This window comes from Miniopterus natalensis, chromosome 1, assembly GCF_054644295.1.
Source record: "Miniopterus natalensis isolate mMinNat1 chromosome 1, mMinNat1.hap1, whole genome shotgun sequence".
NCBI classification, from domain to species: Eukaryota; Metazoa; Chordata; class Mammalia; order Chiroptera; family Miniopteridae; genus Miniopterus; species Miniopterus natalensis.
Window position 1 is genome coordinate 66,095,923 of NC_142081.1, and position 13,850 is coordinate 66,109,772.

Here is a 13,850-nt window from a genome sequence, read left to right on the forward strand (position 1 = left end):
CAATGATGAAAGAATGAATCATTGATCGGCTGCCTCCTGCACATCCCCCACTGGGGATTGAGCTGGCAACCTGGGAATGTGCCCTGTCTGTGAATCAAACCGTGATCTCCTGGATCATAGGTTGATGCTCAACCACTGAGCCATGGCCTCCAGGCAAGTAAATGGATTCTTATTCTGTGCAATCTGTTTTGGCAATGAAATATACAACACAAGAATATGGATTGCTTTGGGACTGAAATGGTCTCCAAAGGCATACATCAGCCTTTGTGTAGTTTTCTGTTAACTAATGAATTGCCCAAGATTAAGATCAGTGCCATTTTTCCTAAATAAGTGTCTCCTTACTCTCTTTCAGGTATCATGAGAGTTGTCTCTGCTGACAGAGAGAGGCAATGGATGAAGCCAACCACTCTGTGGTGTCTGAGTTTGTGTTCCTGGGACTCTCCAGTTCATGGGAGATCCAACTTCTCCTCTTCCTCTTTTCCTCTGTGTTCTATGCAGCAAGCCTGATGGGAAACCTCCTCATTGTGTTAACTGTGACCTCTGACCCTCATTTACAGTCACCCATGTACTTCCTGCTGGCCAACCTTTCCATCCTTGACTTGATATTTTGCTCTTCCACAGCTCCCAAGATGATTTACGATCTTTTAAGAAAGTGCAAAACCATCTCCTTTGGGGGCTGTGTAGCTCAGATCTTCTTTACCCATGCAGTTGGAGGCACTGAGATGGTGCTGCTCATCGCCATGGCCTTTGATAGATACGTTGCCATATGTAAGCCTCTCCACTACCTGGCCATCATGAGCCCGAGAAGGTGCATTTTACTTCTAGTCACTTCTTGGGTTATTGGCCTTATTCATTCAGTGACTCAATTGGCTTTTGTTGTAGACTTGCCCTTCTGTGGCCCTAACGAATTGGACAGCTTTTTTTGTGACCTTCCTCAATTTATCAAACTTGCTTGCATAGATACTTATACATTGGAATTTATGGTTATTGCCAACAGTGGCTTTATTTCTGTGGTTTCCTTTTTAATTCTGATTATCTCTTACATCTTTATATTGGTGACTGTTCAGAAAAAATCTTCAGGTAACAGCATGTCCAAGGCTCTCTCCACTCTGTCAGCTCATGTCACTGTGGTTTTTTTGTTCTTTGGGCCATTAATCTTCTTCTACACGTGGCCATTTTCCACATCACATGTGGATAAGCTCCTTGCCATCTTTGATGCAGTTCTCACTCCTTTTCTAAATCCAGTCATCTACACTTTTAGGAATAAAGAGATGAAGGTGGCAATGAGGAGACTATGCACTCAGTTGGGAATTAAAGTTTCTTAAGTATACTGAGGATGTATAAAAAGGCAAAGCAGGCTAGAATTTCAGACGGATATGAACTAAATAAGGTATGTTAAATTTAAACGGAATGTCACTATCTACTAGTATGTGTTTGTGTCCTGTCTTTTTTTTCCTCTCCAAATTGAATTGTGATGTTAATCTCTGGGCTCTGCTTATGTAAGAGACCTAGGACTACAGGTTGTGGCTCTCTTACCAATGGTCTGACCTCTATTTAGTGCTAATAGAATAAATATCAATGTTAAGTAATCCCTTTTCAAAGTCAGCACGTGGCTTATTGTCCATTTTCTACTTTTCTTCTGTTAAGTAGACTGTCTTACTTTCAAGACAATTGTTAATTTTCTTCGTCATCTGATTTATCTTACTATACAGATGATTTGTTTCTATATTTCCAGCTCATTATCTTTTAGCTTCCCTCAGTGTTATTGCTAATCTGGCTTTTTTCAGGGTCCGGTGAAGAGGCAGAAACCATACTAGATTTTTTGAACAGAGAAAGTTTGATACAAAGAGTTATTAATTATGAAGTTGTAAACTTTAAAGGTATTTGAAAAAGAATGAACTTTAAAATATCACAGACATAGCATCTGTAGGAAACACGTTTACCCTAAGGAAGAGTTTAGAATGATTAAAACTTGAAGTTAAAAACCAAAAACCTATCAAAAGCTTGGAGGAAGTACCTGTGGAGTTGAAACTCAAATATCTGAGGAGAGGATGCTGCTTGGCTGGTGCTAGTGTCTCTGAGTTTAGAGGACGTGGATGGGACAGGGGCACAACCCCTGAGGAAGGGGTGTCACTGGCTACCACAGGTGTTCCTCGGGAGGGTGTGATGACACAAATTTCTCTAATGTTGGAAAACAGCCGCTGCCTTGGAAAGAAACCAAGTGTGCTGAGGTGAGGAGTGTGGCTGGGTGATGCTCACAGGCACAGGGAGCAGAGAAGGCCAGAGGCAGCACACAGGAAGGAGCAATAAGCCCTTCCTCCTCCAACCTTGCACTCTCCCCCCAGCGCCCTCCAATGGCAGAGCCTCAGCTCCTGCATCAGAGCTGAAAGAGAAGAGCTTATACAGCAAATGCAGCTGCTTAGAGAACTATTAAAATTCTGTTAGGATCATACAATTTTTGAATTTTAAAGTAAATTATAAATAATGTTATAGAGTTTCCCTATTTTAGAAAGTCTTAGATACTGGAAAAATTAACCAATTAGCTCAAGGTCATAAAAGGAATATGTAGAAGATCCAAATATAGAATCTAGGTTGATGGACTCCTGTTTTCTTGCTGTCTTCTGTCATTTTATTTTTATTATTATTATTTTAAAATAATGTATTTATTGATTTTTTTTTCGAGAGAGAGGAAGGGAGAGAGGGGAGAGAGATATATACAGAGAGAAACATCAAGCTGTTGTTCCACTTATTTATGCATTCACTGGTTGATTCTTGTATTTGCCCTGACCAGAGATCAAACCCACAACCTTGGCATATGGGGACTATGCTCTGACCAACCAAGCCAGATTTTTTGAACAGAGAAAAAAATCCAAGGCCCTTCTGTCAATTTAGATCTTGTTTCCTCAGTTTCCAAATCTCATGTCTCCACTGGACTGTAATTTTTTACTGACATGCACCATTATATTATTCATCTTGTATTTTGAATGTCTATTTGTCAAATAGCAGAGTTTCAACAAATGTTCATAAATGATTTTCACTTAATAAATCTATTCAGCCATATTTTAAATTTCTTTTTCAGTCCATTTCTAAATATTTTTTTTATTTTGGAATAATTTTAGATTTACAGAGAAGTTGTGAAGACAGTCCAATGAGTTCCTATATACCCCTCACCCCGCTTCAGATTCCTTTAATGTTATCATCTTACATTTCCATGGTACAGCTGTCAAAACAGAAACCAACACTATTACTATTAACTAAACACTAGACTTCACTCCGACTTCACCAGTTTTTCCATTAATGTCCTTTTTCTACCCCAGAGTACAATCCAGGATAGCACATTACATTTAGTTACCATGTCTTTCTTTTTCTCTCTTGGCTGTGAGTCTCAGTCTTACCTGTTTATCATGATTGTGACAGCTTTGAGGAGCATTGGTCAAGTATTTTGTGGAATGTCCCTCAATTTGGGTTTGTCTGAAGTTTTCCTCATAATTAGACTGGGGTTCTGGGTTTTTGTACAGAATAGCGCAGAGATGAAGTGACTTTCTCATACATCATATCAGGGGGCACATAATAGTCATGCCACCTCTAGTGCTGTTAAACATGCTCAGGTGATTTATTAGTTGATCTTAAGAGAGTGACTTATTAGATGTTACTTCTGCCATTTGCATTCTTTCTTCCTACTTGACTAGTCAATCTCTTCCCCCAAGTTATCCCCAGACTTGATGATGGCTTATTATGATTTTGTCTGTGTAACTTATATACTTCATGTGGGTATTACCAACAGTTTTTTTTCAACTCCATCTCACCTTGGTTGGACTATAAAGTCAAGCTGTACATGATTGCTCATGGTTCTCTTCTTTTGCTCCTTCTTTGATTCAGTTACCTTTTACTTCTATCATTGTGAAATTCTTGGCCCCTCTCTTCTTGAGTTTCCTGATCTTAAGCCTTTAGAGCTGATGTTTCTATGTTGAACTTCTGTCAACTCTTAGTTTTCCTTAGCAGTTCTCAACCGGTCCTCTACCAGTGTCCTGATAGAGTAATAACCTTAGACAGCTCCTAGCCCAGGATGGGTTTTACATAGGTTCTCTGGCCTAATTCTATTGGAGTAAGAAATTGAATATGAATGTTACCATAGCAGCAAGGATGCAATAATGACTACTCTCTGTGCCCTCAGTCTGGGGTTCTAGACAGTAGAGAAAAAAATTGTCCCCCACCCTGATATTATTTCTAGTGCTGATATTTACTCACTAATTTAGATTTGCTTTATTTGTATTACTTCTTCTATGTTATAAATGAGTGATTAATATAATAATGATTACTAGTTGAGAAGTCAATGCTTCTTAACGCACTGAGACACATAATCATTGTTACTGCTGATCTCCGGGGAGATATGTTCTCGGGTGTTCACCGAAGTGTTGCTTTTAGTACAGGAAAGGATTCAAATAAGAAATAGCTTCATGGTATAGGCACTGACCCATTAGAACAGATGTTTGCCACAGAGTTGGAGCAAGATCCTGGAGACCTCAGTTTTTCCAGACACTAACTTTATTTTATTTTATGTTATTTTATTTTATTTTATTTTATTTTATTTTATTTTATTATTTTATTTTATTTTATTTTATTTTATTTTATTTTATTTTATTTTATTTATTTATATCTTTATTGATTTCAGAGAAGGGGAGAGAGAGAGAGATAGAAACATCAATTATGAGAGAGTCATTGATTGGCTGCAGCCCACAACCTGGGCATGTACCCTGACCGGGAACCGAACCGTGATCGCCTGGATCCTAGGTCAATGCTCAACCACTGAGCCACGCCTGGCCGGGTCAGACACTAACTTTTAGTAGCTGATTTATAATAAATTCTGGGGAAAGAACGTGGGAGGCAGGTGGAACCTCAAGGGACTTGTGACAGTGGCTATATTTTAACCAATGTTCAACAACCAGTTTTATTGGACAGCTGTGTTCTAGCTGAATATTAACGTTATGGGATGTGGGTGTTGGGCAAGTTGCACCCAATACTTGTACAATCACATGCAGTGGTCCTGAAAACCTTGGAGATAATCTGTATGTCATTAGGAGATCAGACAGGCAAAAATAGTGCATACCCACCATGGATTACTATGCAGTATTTGGAAATAATAGACTAGATGTACATATAGCAACATAGGCTAAGCGGATAAAAAAGAATCACAATAATATATATAACATATATATATAACATTTCATTTTGTATGTGCATACAAAATAACATACATGTTTTATGATAAAACATACAACACGAGGACATATTTTATAAACACTAGGATGGTTGCCTCTAAAGGAAAGGGATTTGAAGTGGAGAATGGAGGTGAAAGAGAGTAAACGAGTAAAACAAGAGAGGGGCCCTTGTAAACCAATGCTAATAGTGTACTACAGAGGAGTATGATTGCCTCAGGCGTCTGCACCCGAGACTAAAAAAGACAGAGAGAAACAAAGCTTGTTACTCCCTCTTAACATTTTGAAGTGAACTTTCTTATTCATATTATTACTGCCTCCAAATGACAGGCACAGTAAAGGACAATGGAATTATTTCAGTGACTGAGCTCTCTTGTTAAGTTCAACCAATGTATAGTAGGTCCGTTTAATTGCAGGAAACTGTACAAGCTGCTTTGGAAGAAACAAATATAAATTAGACAAACCCCATATCCTCAAAGTACTTATTGCAATGTGGTAATTTATTATTTACAAATGTCACATTATAAACTATTTTTTAAAAATTATCTTTATTGATTTCAGAGAGGGGAAGGGAGAGGGAGAGAGAGACAGAAACATCAGTGATGAGAGAGTCATTGATCGGCTGCCTCCTGCAGGCCCCCAACTGGGGATCAAGCCTGCAACCCCGGCACGTGCCCTGACCGGGAATTGAACCTCAATCTCCTGGATCCTAGGTCGATGCTCAACCGCTGAACCATGTCCTGCCAGGCTATAAACTATTTTTAATTAAAATTTTAATAATTTTAAATTATTTTTTCATTTGCCTAGTTTATTTATATATGGGAGAATTAATATTTATAAGGCTGTTTCATGTAATTTGTTTGTATCTCTTGGAAAGTAAATATTATCAAATTACATAGGGATGCTTTCTTTCACTATGATAGGATTTAAAGTGGCAAAAAAAAGGACAGAGATTAAGTTTCTTAAAAATTCCAGTGTCGTTCACCCCTCCTGTGACTCATTATCAGCCTTTCCCCTTTGTTGCTTCAATCACAACGAATACAGTTTTAGGACACAATTTCTTTGACTAATGGACGTTAGTTTTGCAACCCCAGGTCACCATAGCATTACTTGGTCACTATCCTCCAGTGCAGTTAATTAGCTATTTTTTCCCTTTATGGAAACATATTTACCTCTGTGTGCTTGAGATAATAGTCTGTGAATAGCTACAAGGGAAGAATGGGGTGAAGTTGACAACAAGAGGACATTATATTAGATAAACTTCAGCAATGAGACAACCTCAGGTAACACTTTGCTTTTTGTTTGTATCAATTAATCTTTGATCCGGAGGCAGGAAGACACAGATGGTGGTGGAGCGTAACAGGGGAATAAATATGAGTGGCTGTGGAGATGGAGAGCAAGAATTAACCTAATTTTTAACCAGGACTTAGAAATGGCCTAGAGATCCAAAGGTGCAACTGGAGACGCGTTGCAGAGTCTGGAGTCCACACTGTGGCCAGGACTACAATGTAGGTTGATTTGTTAACTGTACTCAGGATCTTTAGAGAAACTTAGTACTGAAAGTAAAGACAAATATGTGTGTTGTCCTCATAATAAGTTTGTTTTCTGCCTCACTTCTATCTTTAGATAACTAAGATATAAAGAAGAGAAAATGCATAAGTAAAGTTTTTAAAAAATAAACCCCCAACTTCATAGAATCAAGGTGGAGAAAGCGTGATTGAAAACTTGCTTAGAAGAAAAATATCTAGGGATATAGCTCATTCTAAAATAATGTTGTGTCAGTTAAAACTAGGTGATGGAAGCACAGAGGGAAAAAAGTAGAAAACTCAATGTATAATGTTTAATAGTCAGCAATCAATCCTCTGGTTTTTGTTTATGTTTTAAAACATTTATAAGAATTTTTTTTAGGTCACTACAATGAAATGTTTGGTGGTGAAATGGGGGTGGTTAGACAGAGTCACAAAGATAAAGGGATAGAAGATAGATCCTCTGAGGACAGGCTAGAGGAATTGAGGTGATTAAATCTAGAGGGTACAGAGGAGTGATCCTTATTTGATTTCACCAAGGTCAAGGATATTAAACATTTACCTGAGAGGTTTGCTGACACCTTCCTTATATTTCACAGAGAAAGAATTAAGTGGACATTGGCTTAATTGAAAGGAGAAGAACTTTCCTTTTGTAAGGAAAAACCTTTGTACTATCATGTTAATAAAAAGCAGGAAACCAAGGAAGAAAATGAATTCTCAAACCTTGTGAACTGATAAATAACTGACATGTCCTGGTTGGAGAAAAAAACAGAGGAACTGGGTCAGAATATATTTTTAGATCTCTTTCGGCCAAATGATATTATTAAGTGGGGATAATGAGCATCTCTCTGTTTTCCCCTCTAAATTTTAAAATGCAAAATTCCTATGAATCTATTCTAAGAGGCTGCCCAATTCTAATTCCATATAGATAAAAATATTTAAATCATCATTCCATTAAGTGCTGCAGAATCTGCATTTGTTAGACATAATCGTTTGAGTGGTCTAAATAAATGATGGCTATAATTCATGCCTGTTATAATTCTTGAGAGTCATAGCTAGGTCAGAACTGGGGAACTCAAAGGGAAAAATCTGAAATGGCGAGGGTCGTAGGAGAGCAGCACCCTTTCCACGGAGGGCCTGGGGTGCCTCAGGGTGGTCAAGCATCCAGAACCTAGCGTCTTCTACAAGCCGTTCAGAGACTATACTCAGAGCCATTAGATAGCTAAGAAATCGGAAGACTCGAAGACAGGAACTGGGTAAGTTTCCAGGTCTGCTGATAGTTTCTATTGGCATTATGTTCTCTCCTCTGCTTGAGAAGGGATTGTAGGGGAGGTGCATTTTGTCTTTGAGCCCATTCCTCCTGTTCATGCCTGAGGTCTGTTCCTCTCCTGCTGAGCTCATCTGCTCTTTATCTGTCTTCCGCAGCAACCTGTCCAAGCTAATCCTTTGTGGGTAATGAATCAGGTTTAAAATGGGTCACTAATATCTTTGTTGTCAAAACTCTCATTTCTTGCCCGCATAAGATCTGAGCTAAGGAACACCATCTGGTAACTTGTTTGTCTGTAATAATTTAAGGGAGCACCCTTCCCTTAGCAATGAAAGTAAAACTAGGGAATTCAGGATGCTAGCCTAAAAGAAAGCAATTCTAATGCTCGGTGCAATTACAACATAATTTTGGGTCCTGGGGCTTTTAAGATTACAAATCTGAACAAGCTCCCATTCTTCCATTTCTTCCTCTTTGTCATAATTTTCCACCTAACTGACCATCTTGCTCCCCTGCTGCATTCCACAGTCCAATTTATATATATATTTATTGTTGATAGCATTACAGATGTCTCCCAGTTTCCCCCCCTTTTGCTCCCTCCACCCAGGCCCTGCCCCACCCCAGGCCTTCGCCGCACTGTTTTCCCACAGTCCATCTTTTACTTTGCTTTCCTTTTTCTCATCTTCCTATGCATTTATTTCAGATTTTAAAAAATGGACTTAATTTTTTTTTAAAGTGTCCTTGCCCTCTGGCTAGACTCTGTCACACAGAATTTCATTTTTTTTTCTGAATGACCTAATAAATCCCTTCAAATTTCGCTGACTCTATTTCTTGCAAATTCATTAACAGCCAAGTTTACCACTGTTTCTTTTGCTGTTCTCGTTTGTTACTTTTTGCTATTCAAATTCAGTTTAGCGGAAGCAGTGCTTATATTTTTACTTCATATTATATTCTCGTTTTTCCTGCTTAATGGAAGTCTTAAAAAACTTGGTTAGAAGCATTTCTTCCCTCAGTAATCTTTTTGCTTTATTTTTCTGCTTATTTCTAGAAAAATTTTGATTATTTGGTTCATAGTTCATGACTTTGGTTGTAAGTCATAACCAGTTTACACACTCTTAAAATTGTTCTGATAACTTTACAGTCTCATTTCGTATGTGTTCGATTTCTTCATTCCTTTATTCCACATGCTATGTATCTATTCTCCTTTCATCTTTATACTGTCTCTAAGGCTTAGCAGAGTACTAAGCACTTTATCGATGCTATGTAAATATTTGTTGAATGAATGAGTGAAAGAGCCATGAAATCTTTCTCCCCCCATCGCTTTTGAGCTGCACTTCAGTTAGTCTACAGAATTATGATAGTGAAAGAAGTCAAAGACAAATGCCATATTGTTGTTCCACTTATACATGGAATTAAAAAAACACACAAAACGAATGAACAAACAAAACAAATAAAAAACAGATTAATAAAAACATAGGCTGATGGGATGATTACCAGAGGATCACGGGTGGGCAGATGGGTGAAAAAGGTGAAGGGGAATATAGTCAATAATGTTGTGCTAAGTTTGCAGAGTGACAGATGATGACTGGAATTAGTGGGATGATCACATCTAAGGTATAACAATGTTGAAACACTATATTGTACACCTGAAACTAATATAACTAATATAGTAACTACTATACTTAAATTAAAAAAATGAACCAGTTAACTAGTAGTTAAAGCATATAAAGAGAACTGTATATTATCCTGAAGGTAACAGCTTCAGGAAATAGCTACCACCCCTAGGTTTGGAGAAACAGAGGTAAGAAGTTAGAATTATTAAAATGTAATGATTTAGCAAAGGGATTCCTATGAAGCTGAAACCCCCTCTTCAAAGGAAGTGTATCTTGGCTACTGCTTGTTTTTCTGAACTCAGGTATTGAAAAATTAACTAATTACAGTACCTCTTCAAATGTTATTATCCCTTCTAGAGAAGAAGAATTGTATGTAACAGACAAAAATTGCATTTTCTGTCATGAATGGGAACTCCACAAAGGCAAAAATTCTTGTCAATGCTATGTCTCCAATGCCTGAAGTGATGCTTGGCATCTGGGCACTCAAAATATTTATTAAATTAATGAACAAAAATAATTCAGAGAACCATTCAGGAGTCATATACACCTGGCATAACAACTTGTCCAAGACCATATTGATTGACTGATTATCATAGCATTCTTTCATTGGTTGACATTAGTTGCTCAGGCTTGGTCCTGGTTGTAGTTGGAGTCAGAAGTTACTTAAGTGTAGCTTCGGGGAAAAAGTCAGGATGCTCCCACCATATCTGTCCTTCCTCCAAATATCTCTTTCACCTTCCTGATAGGCTATCTGAAATTCCCTATGTCAGAGTATTGATTAGTTTTAATATTTTCCTTTTTCTCCTAAAATACTTGGTCACATGTAAGAAAGTTGTCGTATACAGAATAATGGCCCCCAAAGTTGGCCATGTTTTAATCCTTGGACCTGTGACAGTATTACCTTACATGGCAAAAGGGACATTGCAGATGTAATGAAGAATTTTGAGATGAGAAAATTATCCTGGATTATCTGGGTTAGCCCAGTGTAATCACAAGGGCCCTCATAAGAGGAAGGCAGAGGGTCAGAGTCAGGGAGGATATTGGACTGATGTACTCCAGTGGAGGCAGAAGTCAGAGTGATGTACTTCGAAGAGGGAGGAAGGGCTCATGAGCCAAAGAATGCAGGCAACTTTGGAAAAAGCAAGCCAATGGTTTTTCTCTTAGACTCTCCATAAGGAATGCAGCTCTGTCAATACCCTGACTTTAGCCTGAAAGACCCATTTTGGCTTTTTCATCTCCAGAACTGTGTGTTTTTAAAACTACTGTTGCTGTTAATTTGTTACAGCAGAAATAGAAAACTAAAACAAAAGCTATTTAATAAAAAGAATTTTCAGTGAGAGTCAGGGGTTCTTGATTCTGGTATAAACTCTCCCACCAATTATCTTAGTGCTAATGATCAGGTCACTACCTGTATCTCTTTCTATATTAATTATTTCACTGATAAAACATAGGTGTTGTACTAAATCAGGGACTTCCTATTGAACAGTGGACCTCTGATGGCTTTTCTTTGGTAGTTTTTTCTCCCTAAAAATTGTAATTTTGCCTTTATCTCCCCATACTGGTATGTGTGCAAAGTCCTTTGGTTCTTTTTCTGGACTTTGTACCTCAGTCATCATCCTCTCTCAATTATAGACACAGACACTGTCTGGCTCTTTTCACTCAGTTTTTAAATTTTTTTTATTTCTGTCACTTTTTTGTCCATTCCAAATGCACTTTGGAACAAAAAAGGACAACTTTAATGTGGCAGAGTTCCTATCTTTGGTGACCCAGTGTATGTGTATATTGTGTACACACACTAGAAGAGGAGATTATTGATCGCAGCTCATCACATATTTTATGTGAAAAACTGAGATTTTTGTTTTTGGAAAGTGAGTGTCATTTATAAAATAAAATGATTTTTCTCCCATTTTGAAACATATCAAAGGCCCTTTATTGACTATTTTAAGTTAATAATGGAGACCCCCATATTTCTTTTGATGACAGAATTTTCTTGTGCAAATATTACTTTGAATAGTTAAACAACTGTAGGAATGAGGCTTGGGATCCTGTGATAACTCCTGATTGATAACACAAAACATACTGTTAATATGAACCTTACTGAATTATAGTGTACTTTCTTGACTCCAGGGTCATCCGTCATTCAACAAGTGTGAAACATTCATTAAATGACTGTATTAGTCACCATTAGCGATTGTGATGGAGGTGGGGGCTGCCTATATGAACCAGACATGATTTCTGTACTCAGGAAGCTATATTTTAATTGGAGAGATGGAGATTTATGTAATTATGAGAGGCAAAGTGCAATAAATGCTAACAGTGCAGAAGGAGTATAGAAATGTGCAGATTTGGAAATTTTCACAAATGAGAAAACGTTTGAGCTGGGACATTGAGAACTGGATTTTGTGATTTGAATAGAATGAAAGAAATTTTGAAAGTTGAAAGAAAGAAAACTTTTAAAGTCCAGTTGAACAATATGAATAACAAAAGGGACTTTGGAAGCTGTATGCTGTGCATGAAAAATTGTTAGATGGTAACATGAATGACTGAAATAATATTAATTTATAAGAAATCATAGTCAAAAGTATTTGAAGATAACATACATTATCGAAGTCGAACACACTGGGCAGGAGAATATAAAAATATGCATGTAATACTAAAGAAAGAAGAAGGAACACAGGTCCAGAAATGGAATTAAATTAGTAGTAGTAGTTTTGAAAACCATAATGTCATTTGGGAACCAGCTGACTTCTCTAAGTAGAAGTCCAGTGTGCATGTAGTGAAGATTATTTGGCTGTGTGAGATTTTAATGTTATGATTTTTTCATGGACTGAAGGCTTTCTTTCTTGAGCACTATTACTTGGCTATACATTTCTAAAAATTTTCTTCATTTTAGGTAACATGAAAATGGACCCTGGTGTCTGAGACAATGGATGGAATGAATCACTCCACAGTCACAGAGTTTGTGTTCCTGGGACTCACCAATTCATGGGAGATTCAACTTCTCCTTTTTGTCGTCTCCTTTTTGTTCTACTTGGCGGGCATGACGGGAAACCTTGTCATTGTGTTCACTGTAACCTTGGATGCTCGTCTGCACTCCCCCATGTATTTCTTCCTGGCTAACCTCTCAGTCATTGATATGTTTTTTTGCTCAATCACAGCCCCTAAAATGATTTGTGACATTTTCAAGAAGCACAAAGCCATCTCCTTTTGGGGATGTATTACTCAGATCTTCTTTAGTCATGCTATTGGGGGCACTGAGATGGTGCTGCTCACCGCCATGGCATTTGACAGGTATGTGGCCATATGTAAGCCTCTCCACTACCTGACCATCATGAGTCCAAGAATATGTATGTACTTTTTAGTCACTTCCTGGGTTGTTGGCTTTATCCATTCATTGGTTCAATTAATTTTTGTGGTAGATTTGCCTTTTTGTGGCCCTAATGTATTGGACAGTTTTTACTGTGACCTTCCTCGGCTCCTCAGACTTGCCTGCACAAATACCCAAGAATTGGAGTTCATGGTTACTGTCAATAGTGGACTTATTTCTGTGGGATCTTTTGTCTTGCTGGTCATTTCCTACATCTTTATTCTGTTCACTGTTTGGAAATACTCTTCAGGTGCTTTATTCAAGGCCCTCTCCACTTTGTCAGCTCACATCACTGTGGTGGTTTTGTTCTTTGGGCCGCTGATGTTTTTCTACACATGGCCTTCTCCCACATCACACCTGGATAAATATCTTGCTATTTTTGATGCATTTATCACTCCTTTTCTGAATCCAGTCATCTATACATTCAGAAACAAAGAGATGAAGGTGGCAATGAAGAGATTGTACAGTCATCTTGTGCATTACAGGAAGATTTAGTAAATGAATTGGCTTTGATGACATGGAACTATAAGATTCTCCCCCATGCTGGTTGCAGAAAAAACATTATGCAATTTCAGAGAAATACTCAAGACTTAGGCCATGTTATATGCCTAGAGATCTAGTATCTATTAAATTATGGTATCTATTTCATCATTAAATGAGAAATGATATTCTTTGACACTCTGTACATCAGTGTTAAAGACCAAATCATAATATCTTTTTTAATTTACATGGTCTAAGAGAGTACCATGTACTTGAGCAAATAATAGTTTACCTTTTTCCTATTTTACACAGATTATTCTATTGATAGGTAGAATATGCATTCATATTATTTTCATCTATTTGCTACATAACTATTTTGATTTT

The 13,850-nt window shown here is 37.6% G+C and overlaps 2 protein-coding genes across 2 annotated transcripts; both read left to right on the plus strand.

The window, feature by feature from the left end:
- Window positions 1-389: 389 nt before the first annotated feature.
- Window positions 390-1,325, plus strand: LOC107527022 (olfactory receptor 4F6-like). The gene has a single exon (XM_016199638.2). The coding sequence runs from the start codon at window positions 390-392 to the stop codon at window positions 1,323-1,325; it is 936 nt and encodes a 311-aa protein (XP_016055124.2).
- Window positions 1,326-12,536: 11,211 nt separating this feature from the next.
- LOC107527023 (olfactory receptor 4F15) lies at window positions 12,537-13,481 on the plus strand. The gene has a single exon (XM_016199639.2). The coding sequence runs from the start codon at window positions 12,546-12,548 to the stop codon at window positions 13,479-13,481; it is 936 nt and encodes a 311-aa protein (XP_016055125.2). The 5' UTR covers window positions 12,537-12,545.
- The last annotated feature ends 369 nt before the right edge of the window (window positions 13,482-13,850 follow it).

Excerpts from the sequence above, each read along its gene's own strand:
- LOC107527022 (XM_016199638.2), top strand. The coding sequence starts at position 390 with ATGGATGAAGCCAACCACTCTGTGGTGTCTGAGTTTGTGTTCCTGGGA.
- LOC107527023 (XM_016199639.2), top strand. The coding sequence starts at position 12,546 with ATGGATGGAATGAATCACTCCACAGTCACAGAGTTTGTGTTCCTGGGA.